At 45.7% G+C, this 13,702-nt stretch overlaps 1 protein-coding gene across 1 annotated transcript in view; it reads right to left on the reverse strand.

Moving 5' to 3' along the window:
• The window catches only part of LOC119435493 (tolloid-like protein 1), a 34,374-nt gene extending 28,114 nt beyond the window's left edge, over nucleotides 1–6,260 (reverse strand). The window contains exon 1 of the mRNA XM_037702334.1: nucleotides 6,050–6,260. Coding sequence (XP_037558262.1) covers nucleotides 6,050–6,260 — 211 coding nt within the window. The remainder of the gene's footprint in view (nucleotides 1–6,049) is intronic.
• Nucleotides 6,261–13,702: the final 7,442 nt, after the last annotated feature.

Raw genomic sequence — 13,702 nt, forward strand, 5'->3', positions numbered from 1 at the left:
AATTTCGGATATCCCTTACTTTCTTCTTGTTGATCTGTTTCGACAGTTCAGCGAATTCTATCTGATCTCTCGAGTTTGACACTCTCATGTTTTGGCGTTTCTTTATTAGGTATTTTGTTACTTGGGAGAGCTTACCTACTGGTTACCTTGGTGCCTTACCTCCCACTTCAATTGCTGCTTCTGAGATCAGCTTAGTTACGGTTTCATGCATTACCTCTATGTTGTCTTCATCTTCCTGTTCTAAAGATGCATATGTCTTTGCGAGCACCAGCCTGAATTGGTCTGCTTTTGCCCTTACTGCGTCAAAGTTGGCCTGTTTCTTCTTGACTAATTTTATTCTTTCTCCCTTCAAATTGAGAGAAATCCTAGACCTCACTAACCTATGGTCACTCCACTTAATCCTACCTAACACTTCTACATCCTGCACTATTCTGGTATCGGCAGAGAGTATGAAATGTATTTCACAATCTTCCTTGTCTCTCCATTAGGGCTTTTCCAGGTCCACTTCCTGTTGCTGCGCTTCCTGAAGAATGTATTCATTATTCGGAGCCTATCCCTTTCCGCGAATTCTACCAAGATCTCTCCTCTAGTGTTCCTAGAATCGATGCCGAAGTTGCCAATTGCTTGCTCACCAGCAAGCACTTTTCCCTACTTTTGCATTGAAGTCGCCCATTACTACAGTATACTGACTTTGCACTTTCCTTATTGCTAATAAACATCTTCATAAAACTTTTCTATTTCTTCCTCATCGTGACTGGAGGTTGGGGCATAGGCTTGTACTACCTTCATTCTATACCTCCTATTAAGCTTTATTACCACGACTGCTACCCTCTCACTAATGCTGTAGAATTCATCAATGTTGCCCGCTATGTCCCTAGGGGAAGACCTCTGTAGGAGAGGACGTGGCCGTTAGTCAGTACCATAGGTCGGCGCACTCACTCACACTCACTCGCACTCATTTCAAAGGCGTGAGTGCGAGTAAGTGCCACTGAGTGTGAGTGCAGGTGAGTGCGAGTGCGAGTGAGTGCCACTGAGTGTGAGTGCAGGTGAGTGCGAGTGCGAGTGAGTGCCACTGAGTGTGAGTGCAGGTGAGTGCGAGTGCGAGTGAGTGCCAGTGAGTGTGAGTGCAGGTGAGTGCGAGTGAGTGCCAGTGAGTGTGAGTGCAGGCGCGTGTGAGTGCGAGTGAGTGCCTGTGAGTGTGAGTGGAGGTGAGTGCGAGTGAGTGCCAGTGAGTGTGAGTGCAGGTCAGTGTGAGTGTGAGTGAGTGCCTGTGAGTGTGAGTGGAGGTGAGTGCGAGTGCGAGTGAGTGCCAGTGAGTGTGAGTGCAGGTAAGTGCGAGTGCGAGTGAGTGCCTGTGAGTGTGAGTGGAGGTGAGTGGGAGTGAGTGCCAGTGAGTGTGAGTGCAGGTCAGTGCGAGTGCGAGTGAGTGCCTGTGAGTGTGAGTGGAGGTGAGTGCGAGTGCGAGTGAGTGCCAGTGAGTGTGAGTGCAAGTGAGTGCGAGTGCGAGTGAGTGTCAGTGAGTGTGAGTGGAGGTGAGTGCGAGTGCGAGTGAGTTCCAGTTAGAGCGAGTGCGCGTGAGTGCCAGTGAGTGTGAGTGGAGGTGAGTGTGAGTGAGTGCCAATGAGTGTGAGTGAGTGGAGGTGAGTGCCAGTGAGTGTGAGTGAGTGGAGGTGAGTGCCAGTGAGTGTGAGTGGAGGTGACAGCCAATGAGTGTGAGTGGAAGTGAGTGTGAACGTGGTGAGTGCCTGTGAACGTTACTGAGTGCTGTGAGTGTGAACGTCACTAAGTGCTGCGAGTCTGAACGGGGTGAGTGCTTCTGGGTGTCTAGAGGTGAGTGTGAACATGAGTGAGTGGTTGTGAGTGGAAGTGAGTGTGAACGTTGTGAATGCTTGAACGATAAGCAGAGGTGATATCGGTTCACCTTGCTTGCGGAAAAATGGAGGCACGTTGTGTGCACAAGCTCACTCGCGGTGATGACTTATCGCACTAGCAGATTGTGCACGCCAAGATAGAAACCACTCACTAAGGTCGTAATAATCCAAGGATCAGGCATGAGTGAGACAATGTATAGTGAGATGAGCGGATATATTATATTGCGATAGCAATTATATGGACACTCCAAGCGAACTTCTGCCGTGGTCGTGGACGTTGTTGTGATGTTCCGTATAAAGTCCAAACACGGTAAAATCGTCGCAGCGTACCGGCGGTACGCTGCGTGTGCGAGTGCAAGCTTGCGAGAGTCAGCCGACACTTGCTGCTCAATCTCGCGCGTCAGGCCACGATGTAAGTGCACCGTGGCGCCAGGCATTGGGGGGGGGGGGGGCGTTTTGCTGCGGCGGCGGCCGCGTGGGTGTCGTATCACGAAAGCGATCTGTGACGTGGAAAAAGGGCGCGCGCGCGCGCCTCCTCTTCACACCGATTTGCCACGTGAAATATATTCAACTAGAGCAGGTAACTTCGTATGCGCCGTGTTTTCAACGTTTAGTTCGCTTTGAAGCGAAAGGCGGCACGAAGGTCAATTCGCTCGCGGCTAAAGCTGCGCCTCCTTACTCCAGCCTTCTGACAGCGAGTTTCCGCGGTCATCGAGCGAGATACGTTCATGTTTAACTGTTCGCGCGTGACACCGTGCTTGTCTATTCAGGTAGTAGGCGAATGTTTACAAATTTATACGGCCCATTAAACTACTATCCTTGCTTCGCATAGATCTCTACTAATTTGCTATCGCATTCGAAGCTTCGCCTTTCGGCCGAAACTGCGACATTTTCTTTAATACACCAGGGAGTATGTATCGGCTGGAGCGCTGATGGCAGACATATGCAAATAATGACCGGCAAATTTTGCCATGACTTCCACTGAGTGAACACGTTTAATACCGTGTGATTTGCTAGAGCTTCGCTGGTCATCCGCCTTCAGAGGGTGGAATGGCTCCTCATTTTCTTCCTCTTTCCCTCTTAAACGTACACGTACAGGCTCCTTATATAAACAGGCAGAGCGGAAGAGGGACTAGCCAAGTTAGCACAGAGTAACAGACACGCACGCTCGCATACATGGAGAAAAAGCGAGGATGCAATGATAAATACCGCTTTGTTCTCCCTTTTGTGTTTGTTTCGGCGTTAAGTGGTTGACTAAGTATACGGAAAGTCAATCTCTCCCTCTATTTCCCGCTCTCTTGGCTCAATCCGACCGAAGGGGAGCTTAGCGATCATGGGCGGCAAGCATGCACACGTCTAATGTCAATGACAGAGAAATGGACAGAGAGAGTTTGGGGCTGACGTCAATGTTTATGTCACCATGAATTAATTGAAACGAAAACTTTAGTCGTGCTAGTTTTGCTCTACTTTGCAGTGTTAATAAACCAGCTCTCTTTAATAATTTAGTAAATGAATCTGTTAATTTGTATTTTATTAAAACATAACCTTATTGCCTTCCTCTGCACCCCTTCCATTCTTGCAATGAGTTATTTTGTGTACGGAAACCAAACAATATTGGCGTGCTCCAGCACTGCTCGAACAAGCATATTGTAGGCCAGCAAATTTTATCTGGGCGCGCAAGACGAAGGTGTCTTCTCAGAAAGAAGAGTCGGTTTAGTGCTCAGCATGTACATTTATTTCAACTTGAGGTTATTTTGTTAACATGACTTTCCCATCGGAGAGCGTATGCTAAAGTGACACTTAAATATTTACGCTGAAATGCAGAAGTGACAGGTGTGTCATTAATAATGTAAGTAAAGTCAGACATCTCTTTCTTTCTTACTGCTAGCGTTACAGCTTTTTCGGCATTTAGAGTCATCTGCCACTCCCGACACCAAGAAAAGGCAGAATTTTGTATATGGTAATTATCACTGTGATTAATTTCGCGGTAGGAAATACATTAGTCAGCGAATAGACGGATGTTACATTGTAATCTGGAGGCAAATCATTTATGTATAATAAAAATAAACCTGGGTCCAAAACACTGCCTTGGCGCACTCCCGATGCAACCGGTGCTAAATTGGAAGCTTCGTTATGAATATACAAGAATTATGAGCGGTATAGATCGGCACAGTGACTCATGAGTGCACTCACTCACACTCGCACTCATTTCAAAGGGGTGAGTGCGAGTGAGTGCCAGTGAGTGTGAGTGGAGGTGAGTGCGAGTGAGTGCCAGTGAATGTGAGTGTAAGTGAGTGCGAGTGCCAGTGAGTGTGAGTGGAGGTGAGTGCGAGTGAGTGCCAGTGAGTGTAAGTGCAGGTGAGTGCGAGTGAGTGCCAGTGAGTGTGAGTGCAGGTGAGTGCGAGTGGGAATGAGTACCAGTGATTGTGAGTGCAGGTGAGTGCGAGTGCGAGTGAGTGCCAGTGAGTGTGAGTGCAGGAGAGTGCGAGTGCGAGTGAGTGCCAGTGAGTGTGAGTGCAGGTGAGTGTGAATGCGAGTGAGTACCAGTAAGTGTGAGTGCGGGTGAGTGCGAGTGCGAGTGAGTACCAGTGAATGTGAGTGCAGGTGACTGCGAGTGCGAGTGAGTGCCTGTGAGTGTGAGTGCAGGAGAGTGCGAGTGCGAGTGAGTGCCAGTGAGTGTGAGAGTGCAGGTGAGTGTGAATGCGAGTGAGTACCAGTAAGTGTGAGTGCGGGTGAGTGCGAGTGCGAGTGAGTACCATTGAATGTGAGTGCAGGTGACTGCGAGTGCCAGTGAGTGCCTGTGAGTGTGAGTGGAGATGAGTGCGAGTGCGAGTGAGTGTCTGTGAGTGTGAGTGGAGGTGAGTGCGAGTGCGAGTGAGTGCCAGTGAGTGTGAGTGCAGGTGAGTGTGAGTGAGTACCAGTGAGTGTGAGTGCAGGTGAGTGCGAGTGCGAGTGAGTACCAGTGAGTGTGAATGCAGGTGAGTGCGAGTGCAGGTGAGTGCGAGTGCGAGTGAGTACCAGTGAGTGTGAGTGCAGGTGACTGCGAGTGCGAGTGAGTGCCTGTGAGTGTGAGTGGAGATGAGTGCGAGTGCGAGTGAGTGCCTGCGAGTGTGAGTTGAGGTGAGTGCGAGTGAGTGCCAGTGAGTGTGAGTGGAGGTGAGTGTGAACGTGAGTGAGTGCGGGCCTGGAAAAAATTATGGTGAGTGAGTGTGAGTGAGTGTTCTCCCACACTGCCAACCTATGGTCAGTCAGTACTGTATAAGCCTCACCAGTTCTTGTAACCTCACTAAGGTCAATATTATCCCAGGCGATACCTGATAATTCTTCAAATAGCCCTACTAAGCTAGCCTCACTCGATAGGGTGCGCATGTTGAACGTTGCCAAATTCAGTTTCCATTGGCGGCCTGTCCGGACCCAGATATTCTTAGCACCCTCTGCCGCGTCGCAGGTCTGACGGCCGCGTTGGTCAGGTGCTCCGCAGCCGCTGGGGACTCAGAGACATGGGAAGATTGCAGGAGTAACGAGGGAGGTAGTGGCCGAATTCTGCACTGCAGGGAGGCCAATTCCTGTTCTGGTGAGGGAGTGACATTGATGAAGCTTAGTGGGCCTTCCTAATTTGGTTGCACCTGGACTAGTATAGCCCCACTAGGTCCAGGCGATATTATTTTTTTCTTTTTTTTACCGGTTCAGCGCAACTCCGTGCCTGGAAATGTATTGGACGGGGAAGAAAAGAAAAAACGTACTAACCATCATTCCTATCATGAATGAATCACCCTCCTTGCAGCTCCCGCAGACACTAGCGCCCACAGCTCCCTCTAGTAATTATCGTATGAAACTCTCTATGCTTGAAACGGTGAACTACTTCTTCGCTCACCGTTCCTAGATGGCACCATCCCGTTAAACACGTTCGGCGTTAGAGGCCAGATACGTACGAAAACATGCCTGGAACACGGTATAAAATCTTCGGTTTTAAAAAGAAAGCGCAGTCAGCATGTGACTCATTTCCACCTCTCCGGGAAATAAGCATTCAGTTGCTAGTCAGCGCTCTGTCCTATGTTTCTTTTGCTGTGACCTAAGGCGTGCTGTTTAAAGCTGTTTGCTAGATGTACCAACCGCCCAAATGAACACTTCCGTTGAATGGTTTTAACAGGGTGTGACCGCACGGGGCCTGCACTTACGGACGGCCCCGGGCACTACGGTTCCGCAGACGCGCGTGCCGTCGATGGCCAAGTAGTCACCCTGGCATGAATCCGAAGGCTGCAGCTGGAAGTCCAGGAAGGTGATCTCCATCTGGCATATGTTGCCATGAGCGCGTCGAACCGTGTACACGCAATCCGTGCCGTCCTCGTAGTCGCCGGGGTAGTTGGCACTTTCCAGCTCGAACTCCATCTGCGACCGTGCAAGGAAGCGGGTCTTGGTAGGACGGCCCAGTCAGACCTCGTGGGAAGTGATAGTAAGCGAGCATTTTAGTATAGCGTTAACGTTCCACGGGGACTACATCAATACTACCTGCCGTTGATCATTCGTTCTCGCAAAAACTGTCTGCTGTGAATATGAAACTTGATTCTCTCGCGACAAATGTTACAGCACTGATGGTGAAAATTTAGGAACTATTGTCGGTTAAGGAAACTCGTGAAAAGTGCTCAATACCAGGAATCGGGGACATCGTCGAACAGCGCCTCTAGCGGCCGCCTCTGAAAACATGCGCATTTTCTATGGGAGAGCGTCGTTTTTCCCAAATTACTAATCATAGAAGCCATCTTTCAAAATATTACTGTGGAAATAGGCTCTGGAAGCTTAGCCCGACATCTCATGCAAGCGGTACCATTACTTACGACAGAAAACCCGTTCCAAATTGCGGGCGAAGTTCGAAGTATGGGAGTCTATGGAAACGGCCAAATTTTGGAGGCTTTTTTGGCCACTAAAAAGCAATTTGCGATGAGCCTATTGCATCGATCGATGTATTACCGGGGATTTATCAACTTCAATGACTCTGCTTTCAGCTAGTTGCAGCAGCAGCTCTTGAAATGGCAAAAAGTCGTTCCAAAATCGCATTTTTGATAACAAGGTCGCAGAATTTATTGTCGTACGTATATAAACCTAGTTTTGCCTCCCGCAGCACGTCGAACCGATAGCCGAGCGTTCTGCGTGACCACAGATTAGGATCACTGATACCACAATTCTGAGTTCGCATGTTCGAAGCCAGCGGCACCGCTATTTTTTTTATCCCTTTGTCGCTGCTTAGTTTGGCGGTTTCCCGCCAGATGGCATATTCCCAAATGCAGGTAATTTAGTTACGGTTCTTGTTTCGTTTCTTTCTACGGTACCAACGTCTTCCTAAAAAATTGCTGGCTGGTTTCGTGAACATGCGAACGTGCTTCCAAACTTCTTTTGCACATTAGGTGTAATGTATTTGAGACAATAAACCCAGGTTACGTGTTTTGAAAGTTAATTTCTTTCTTAAGGCAAACATTTATGAAGACATTACTAAGAAATATTTTTGGCGTCTTCAGTTATATCATGGAAAAGGCGTGTTTGTGCGATTATTTTGCAGCTTGAAACGTACCACAAAAAAAATAGTGTCCAGTGTGTGCAATTAAAAGACACAGAAGTACAAAACTTGGCTGCAGCCCCAGACGTAGTATTCTTAGAAAGGAATACAGAAGCTATTGGACTGAGTATATTTGCATTATATCAAAGCAGAATTTTTCCGTACCGGATCTTCGGTGCAAATGAAGGCTCTCCGAATTATTTCACAAGCTTTTTTGCTTAGTACAAACCGATACCTCGAAACATAAACATTCTATCCTCAATATGCAGCGCACGTGTCGTATCATTTGAGCCATTCCCATATACCTTTACGAAATTCCAGAAATACTAAAGGTCTTCATATCCTTTTACCACAACGTGCGCTGAGGAGTATTGGAAATTATGCGAAAAGATACCGGGACGTGCTAATGTAGTTTGTCGTGTAAAAATAGAGAACGATTCCAATCACAGACCACACCCTTTTTGAGTTATGCCCACAAAGTGTTGCAAGAAGACATTGTTTTCGGCTAGAATCACCAAAGTTGCTATGGCATTCTGCCGTTCTGTTCTTAACTAACTCTATTGCTGAATCAGATCGCAGCACCATGATATAATTACTGGTACAATTCTTCGGTAATTCTGTAAGAATATTCTCCTACCCTAATTTAACGTGTTTGAACAATTGAAGAAACATGAGAAAGGACCGTGAGGGTTTGCAGAAATGTTCCCCAATGGTATTGTCATGATCACGCCAGCGTCCACTGACACCATTATCACTTTACTGCCTGTAAATAAAATACAAAAGTGTCGTTCCTTGTGCGAGAGTAGCACAATCGCAGCTGATCCTTTCATATGGGCCCACTAAGCCACACCTTCCCTTTTCTGCCATGGTGCCACAAGAGATGTCAATTTCACCCTTGAATTTCTCCCTTTCAGTTTCCTAAAAGTATAGGGACGTACACAAGACGAACATTCGAAGTTTTGAAGTAGTCCTGAGATTTTAGTAAAATTCCATAGGCAATGTTATTATCCTTTATTTGTTTACATATTTATTACACCTGATGGTGATAATAATGGCGTACTACATAATAGTTCAGTTCTTCTACTAAATAAGTCATGTCTGAGATGGCTGTCGTGAAAATTAACCAGGTGTAAGCACTGCATGACGCTGGCTGGAAGGCCATTCATTAAAAAAATGTGTGCAGAATGAGGAAAATGCAGGTGTTCAATCGCACAGTCGCCGCCAAAAGTTTACGCGGCCGAGGTTCTGCGCAAAAGTTCATTTTCAACGCTGCTACGCCCGCAGCCAGTAAAAAAATGCAAAACTTTTGTTTTGTTTACTCTAGACCTGTATACGCTATAAATTCGAATACTACGATGCGTGACTAAGGCGTAGAAATATAAATATTTTTTCACCTTCTGGGGTACGAAAACTTTTGACGCTGACTATACGTTCTGAAGGCAGGTTGCTTTTTAGCTTATTCGTGATGACAAGCGCGAACTCTTGATGATGGAATATTGGAGCGTAGAATTGTATAACTTGTGCAAGCTCAGGCGACTTCACGACGCAAACATAGCGATGAGGGGACGTCGAGACTTCCTCACCGCCGCCTCCCAGGCGTGCTGTGCCGCCCAGGCTTGGTCGTCGAGGGCGGAGCTCCGCAGAGCCTCACGCAACCTCGACGAGAGGGTCGTGGTGTGAATGTGAGTGTACTGTGCTGGGCACTCCCACAGCATATGCGGAAGCGTAGCCGGGGTGAGTGCCACAGCACCGGCAGTTTGGGGTACTGTAAACTTCAGGGAATATAAGGTGGAGTCGGGCGGGTGAAGGGTACGTATTTGTTTGTAGCAGACGCAGGGTGGTAGCCTGCGCCCAACTGAATTTGGGGTGAGGTAGGGGGAAAGATCGGCACAGCATGCGTTTTGTTTATTAACACTGATGATAAATGAATAGTCAAAGTAAATGAATGTTACTGTGCGATTCTGGACAGACTCGAGTGTAACGCATAAGTTCTATATCACGGTAGGTTCCATACTAATTCTATACTACGCATTCCTATTCGAATTTTGGCCGTCTTAGCCTACCGAGTTTCAAGTAATCAAAATAGGTAGGCAATGCTTCATGGGATGAAGCCGAGGCCATGGTAGATGTGATTAGTAATGCGGTATATGTGAGTAGGCTGACTGGGATTATTACATGAAGTGCGCCAACGTACCTACGTAAGGTCACGGTGGAAATTACAGAGCCCTTTATTGTATATATATTGAAGTCATCGGAGAGTGTCTTTGCTAAAAGTAATAAGTTTAATAATATCAGGACTGATTAGCCTTCTGTTAAAATTTTAGGAAAAATACCATGTACGAAGTTCTATTGTGATTTAAATTGCAACGTTATCAGCGCTTCCAAAGAAAAGTGACTGTACAAGTCCATCTTTCTCGGGCGTTCATGTCACCTAGGTACCACCACCTGACACATGACCTTTATATTTTAAATCTTCCCCGATGACGTAAGTTACGTTGCGGCAAAAAATAAATACCCTTTCTAAAGAATGAACCATAACAGCTTCCCGACAAAGCGCAGTACGTTGGCGTAAGTCGTCATTTGTGATAACGATAAGAGCGACAGCCCGTGTTAAAAATGACTTGTCACTCCCCGGTTTTTCTTTTTTGCTCAAGGACGCAACTAACCCGTAGAAGGGTAATCCCTCCCTTCGCATGATGCTTGCGACCTTTCTGGTTCCGGACAAGCGCGTTGTTTGTGTATATTTCAGGTGCGCTTGGCATCGAAAGGCTTAAAGCTTGAAACAGCGAAAGGCTGTCACAGTCACTTCGGTAGCTATACGGAAAGCGCGGACAATCAGTCCACTTTCAGCAAACGCGCTCTCAAACAAGACATAATTGTGAGAAAGGGGCTCCTATATTACCCATAGCGAGAAATGTATCCAGAAATTACACCTCATTATCCCAATGTGTTTATGAGCCGCACTCTGCAGCCTGTATTCCGTATTATGACAAAAATTATAGTTTGTGCAGTGTCAGTGTAGCCTAAACATAAAACAGGAAATTGAAGTCATCACATCAACTATCATATATCATAACGTGAAAGAAATAAAACTGACACTGTACTTCATAATACTCGCACTGCAAACTTTGATGCATGTGATTAATTCAATTTCCTATCCGTTCCAGGGTAGAAATATGCTGTTCAGTTGGTAAACACAGATTATTTTGCAAAATTTGATAAGAATTTTTGCCTCCAACATATGTTCCTATTGGTCATGCCATTTCTCTCTATCGAATATAAGGTCGAAACATCACAAAGTCGAATTGATGAATCGTTTAAAAGTTAAACTGGCTTCTCCACATAGGGCAAATGCCATAGGAATTTGAGAATGTAATAATACCCAATCATTTGGTTGCATAACTCCTGGTTATAGGCATGTAATGAAAAGTTGAAATGTATTACACGGCTTTGTCTTTTCGCGGCAATTTCTTCCACTGCATTTATAAGTCATGTACGTTGTTTTTAAATTTTAGCGAGAGTCCAAAAACACATAGCAACTTATTTACCAAATCGATGTGAGTTTCAAGAGCTCGGTAATTAGGTTGTCATTTGAGCAAATAAGACGAGGACTTTCATGCACAGACAAAATAAGCGGCTAAGAGGAACAGCTGACTAGTCATTCAGAAGATAAACTGAGTTTAGCTATGTAGCGTTAAACTATGTAGCTTTAAATAATGCACATATTTATACATCGCCGGATAGGGGTCATTGGAGATCGCTGGGCGAGGCCTTCGTCCTACCATGGAGATAAATATAGTCTGATGATGATGTATAAACATTGCCGGAGGTGACCACCCTCATCCAAAAATATTTTTTACAGTTTAATAAATATTTATTTGCGCCGTCAGCACAAGAAGGCATTACGGAAGGAAGTGGGTTCAGCAGGCTAAACAAATAATGCAACTATTAAAAAGTAACTTTTTAATCATATAGTTTTACCTGGTGGTACGTAGAAGAAACTTCACTACGCACCAGGAAGGCAGCGTTACAATTATGCCATATTACCTGATATTACAAAGAATTTAAAAGGAACATAGTAAGTAATTAACAAATTCAGATTACACAACGTACGCTAGTTGATGTTGCATGAAACTTGCGTTATTAGTACTCTTTAGGATTTATTTGGGGAGGCGATACCATTCAAGGGCTGTGCGAGGCCAGAAAGAGCTGAAGGAAGTTAATGTGACTAAATCTGATACGTATTTTGTACAGCTGATCCATACGATGCATATATGTGGTGACGGAGATACAGTCGTACGCGGATATTCAAGGCAACGTATAACTAATTATCTGTATATCGAACAGCTGTAAAATTACCCTTGAAAATTCCATGCAAATGTATCGGGCTGGTGCACGCGTATAAAGAACGCTCGTTCACCAGCACATTCGATATATCGAACGCGGCGCCACGCAGAAGACCTCATAGTGCACGTCTTTGTACACTTTGAGGTATTCTGGCACCTGGAGGTGGAGAAGAGATAGTGCGGTCAGTTGAGCCCTGTCAGCCTGTTCGGCTAGCCCTCATACTACCTCGGACGTCAACATCCTTCTATCGATTTTCAAGGCGTCGTCGTGTGGGTTGATGCCTATTCATGAGTTTATTTTCCGCAAGCGATGACCGCTACAAGTGTAAGAAAAGAATCAGCTTGGGACTTTTCAATGAAGTTGAAAGTGAACCAGCAATTTTTTTTGCGTGTAAATAAAGTGTGCTTGCTTTTTTCCCCAGAGTTGCGTGCAGTAATAGCGGCTCTCGGATGCACTAATCGGTAAGCCACCAATTAGTGCAACCTGAGGGCCTATTATTTTATATATCGAATTACCTATACATCGAACTTTTTGTGATCCCCTTCAGGTTCGATATATCCGGGTTTCGACTGTATCAGTGTAGGGTTACAAATTCAAGTTTAGCTTTATTTGGGGTTAGAGTAGATTCGATCATAAGTTGAACATATAAAACGAGTGGAGTAATTTTGAGTTCTAATGAGGTAATAAATACAATGGAATTTCACACATGGAAGTATACTCAAATTTTGTTCCTATTAGTGTTCTCTATAGTAGTAACATGAGAGAGGATGGTGGCCTTATAAGTGTACAGGAGCCAATAACCCAACGTTCGATCCCGCATTGTTACTAATCTCGATATACCAGGTAAGATTATCCGTACTATGAACACGTGAATGCTTTTATGACTATACAGGCTGTAACTCCGTGTTGTTAAGTAAGGTACGTCGAAGAGCTGTTTTGAATGGGAGTTGCTCAGATGATGTTGCTGCTACGTCTGGCGTGCCGCAAGGCTCCGTGTTGGGGCCCATTCCTTTTCATTTTTTTTAATGCGAAAGCATTATATGCCCCATTACGGAAACCCGTAGTTGTAGTCGGCGACGCTACCAAAAATTATCGCTAGGCACAGGACGCGCCTGCATCTATCGGAAGTTTCTCGAACGTTATCGATGCTTCTATCCGTTGTCTTTGTCACCGACGCTCATGTAATCTGATTGTATGAGCTACGCGAAGTATCTAGCACTTTCTGGAAGACATGCGGGTACCAGGGATTATTCTGGGGCCTTCAATGACTCATGTATAAAAGCCGACGCGTTTCGCCGCTGATCAGATTTCAACGATTGCTGACTGTATTCGCCGCTTTCGTTGTGCTTCAAGTGTAACTTGCTTTTGTGGGCACATGTTCGCCCAATAAAGAATCAGTCTCGTCATACACAGTTTTAGGACTGTTTACTTCAGCGTCACTACTACGTGACGGTATGGGAATGTGCTGATCAGACTATCTGAAGTAGAGCACTGCACGGGCCGGTTTTTCAAGTCCGGGCCTGACCCGAGCCCGATGTACCATACTTTGGCCGGCCCGGTTCTGTTCGACCCATTAGGCTTTTTGCCTATACGAAGCTTGTTCGAGTTTTCGATTATTGTGAAGATACTGTGATGTGATCAACGGCCGCCGGGCGGTCTTCAAGTTGCATCAAAGCAGGTTTTTGTCCTGCATCCCTTCTTGCTGGTTACTTGATAATTTAACTGTGAGAGAAATAAACATTTCATTACTAGCCGAATACACACAGATTATTATATGAATATTTGGTATGAAAGCAAACCATACAATCGACAGTTAAGAAAATAGGGAGGGATCAGGCTAAAAACCACCGGGAGTGGCGGAACCCCGGCTTACATTTAGGCATGCAGTTGTAGAAAAGCACATCTGTTGATGACCAGGCTTGTGCTTTAAAGA

Source organism: Dermacentor silvarum, unplaced genomic scaffold (assembly GCF_013339745.2).
Source record: "Dermacentor silvarum isolate Dsil-2018 unplaced genomic scaffold, BIME_Dsil_1.4 Seq759, whole genome shotgun sequence".
NCBI lineage: Eukaryota > Metazoa > Arthropoda > Arachnida > Ixodida > Ixodidae > Dermacentor > Dermacentor silvarum.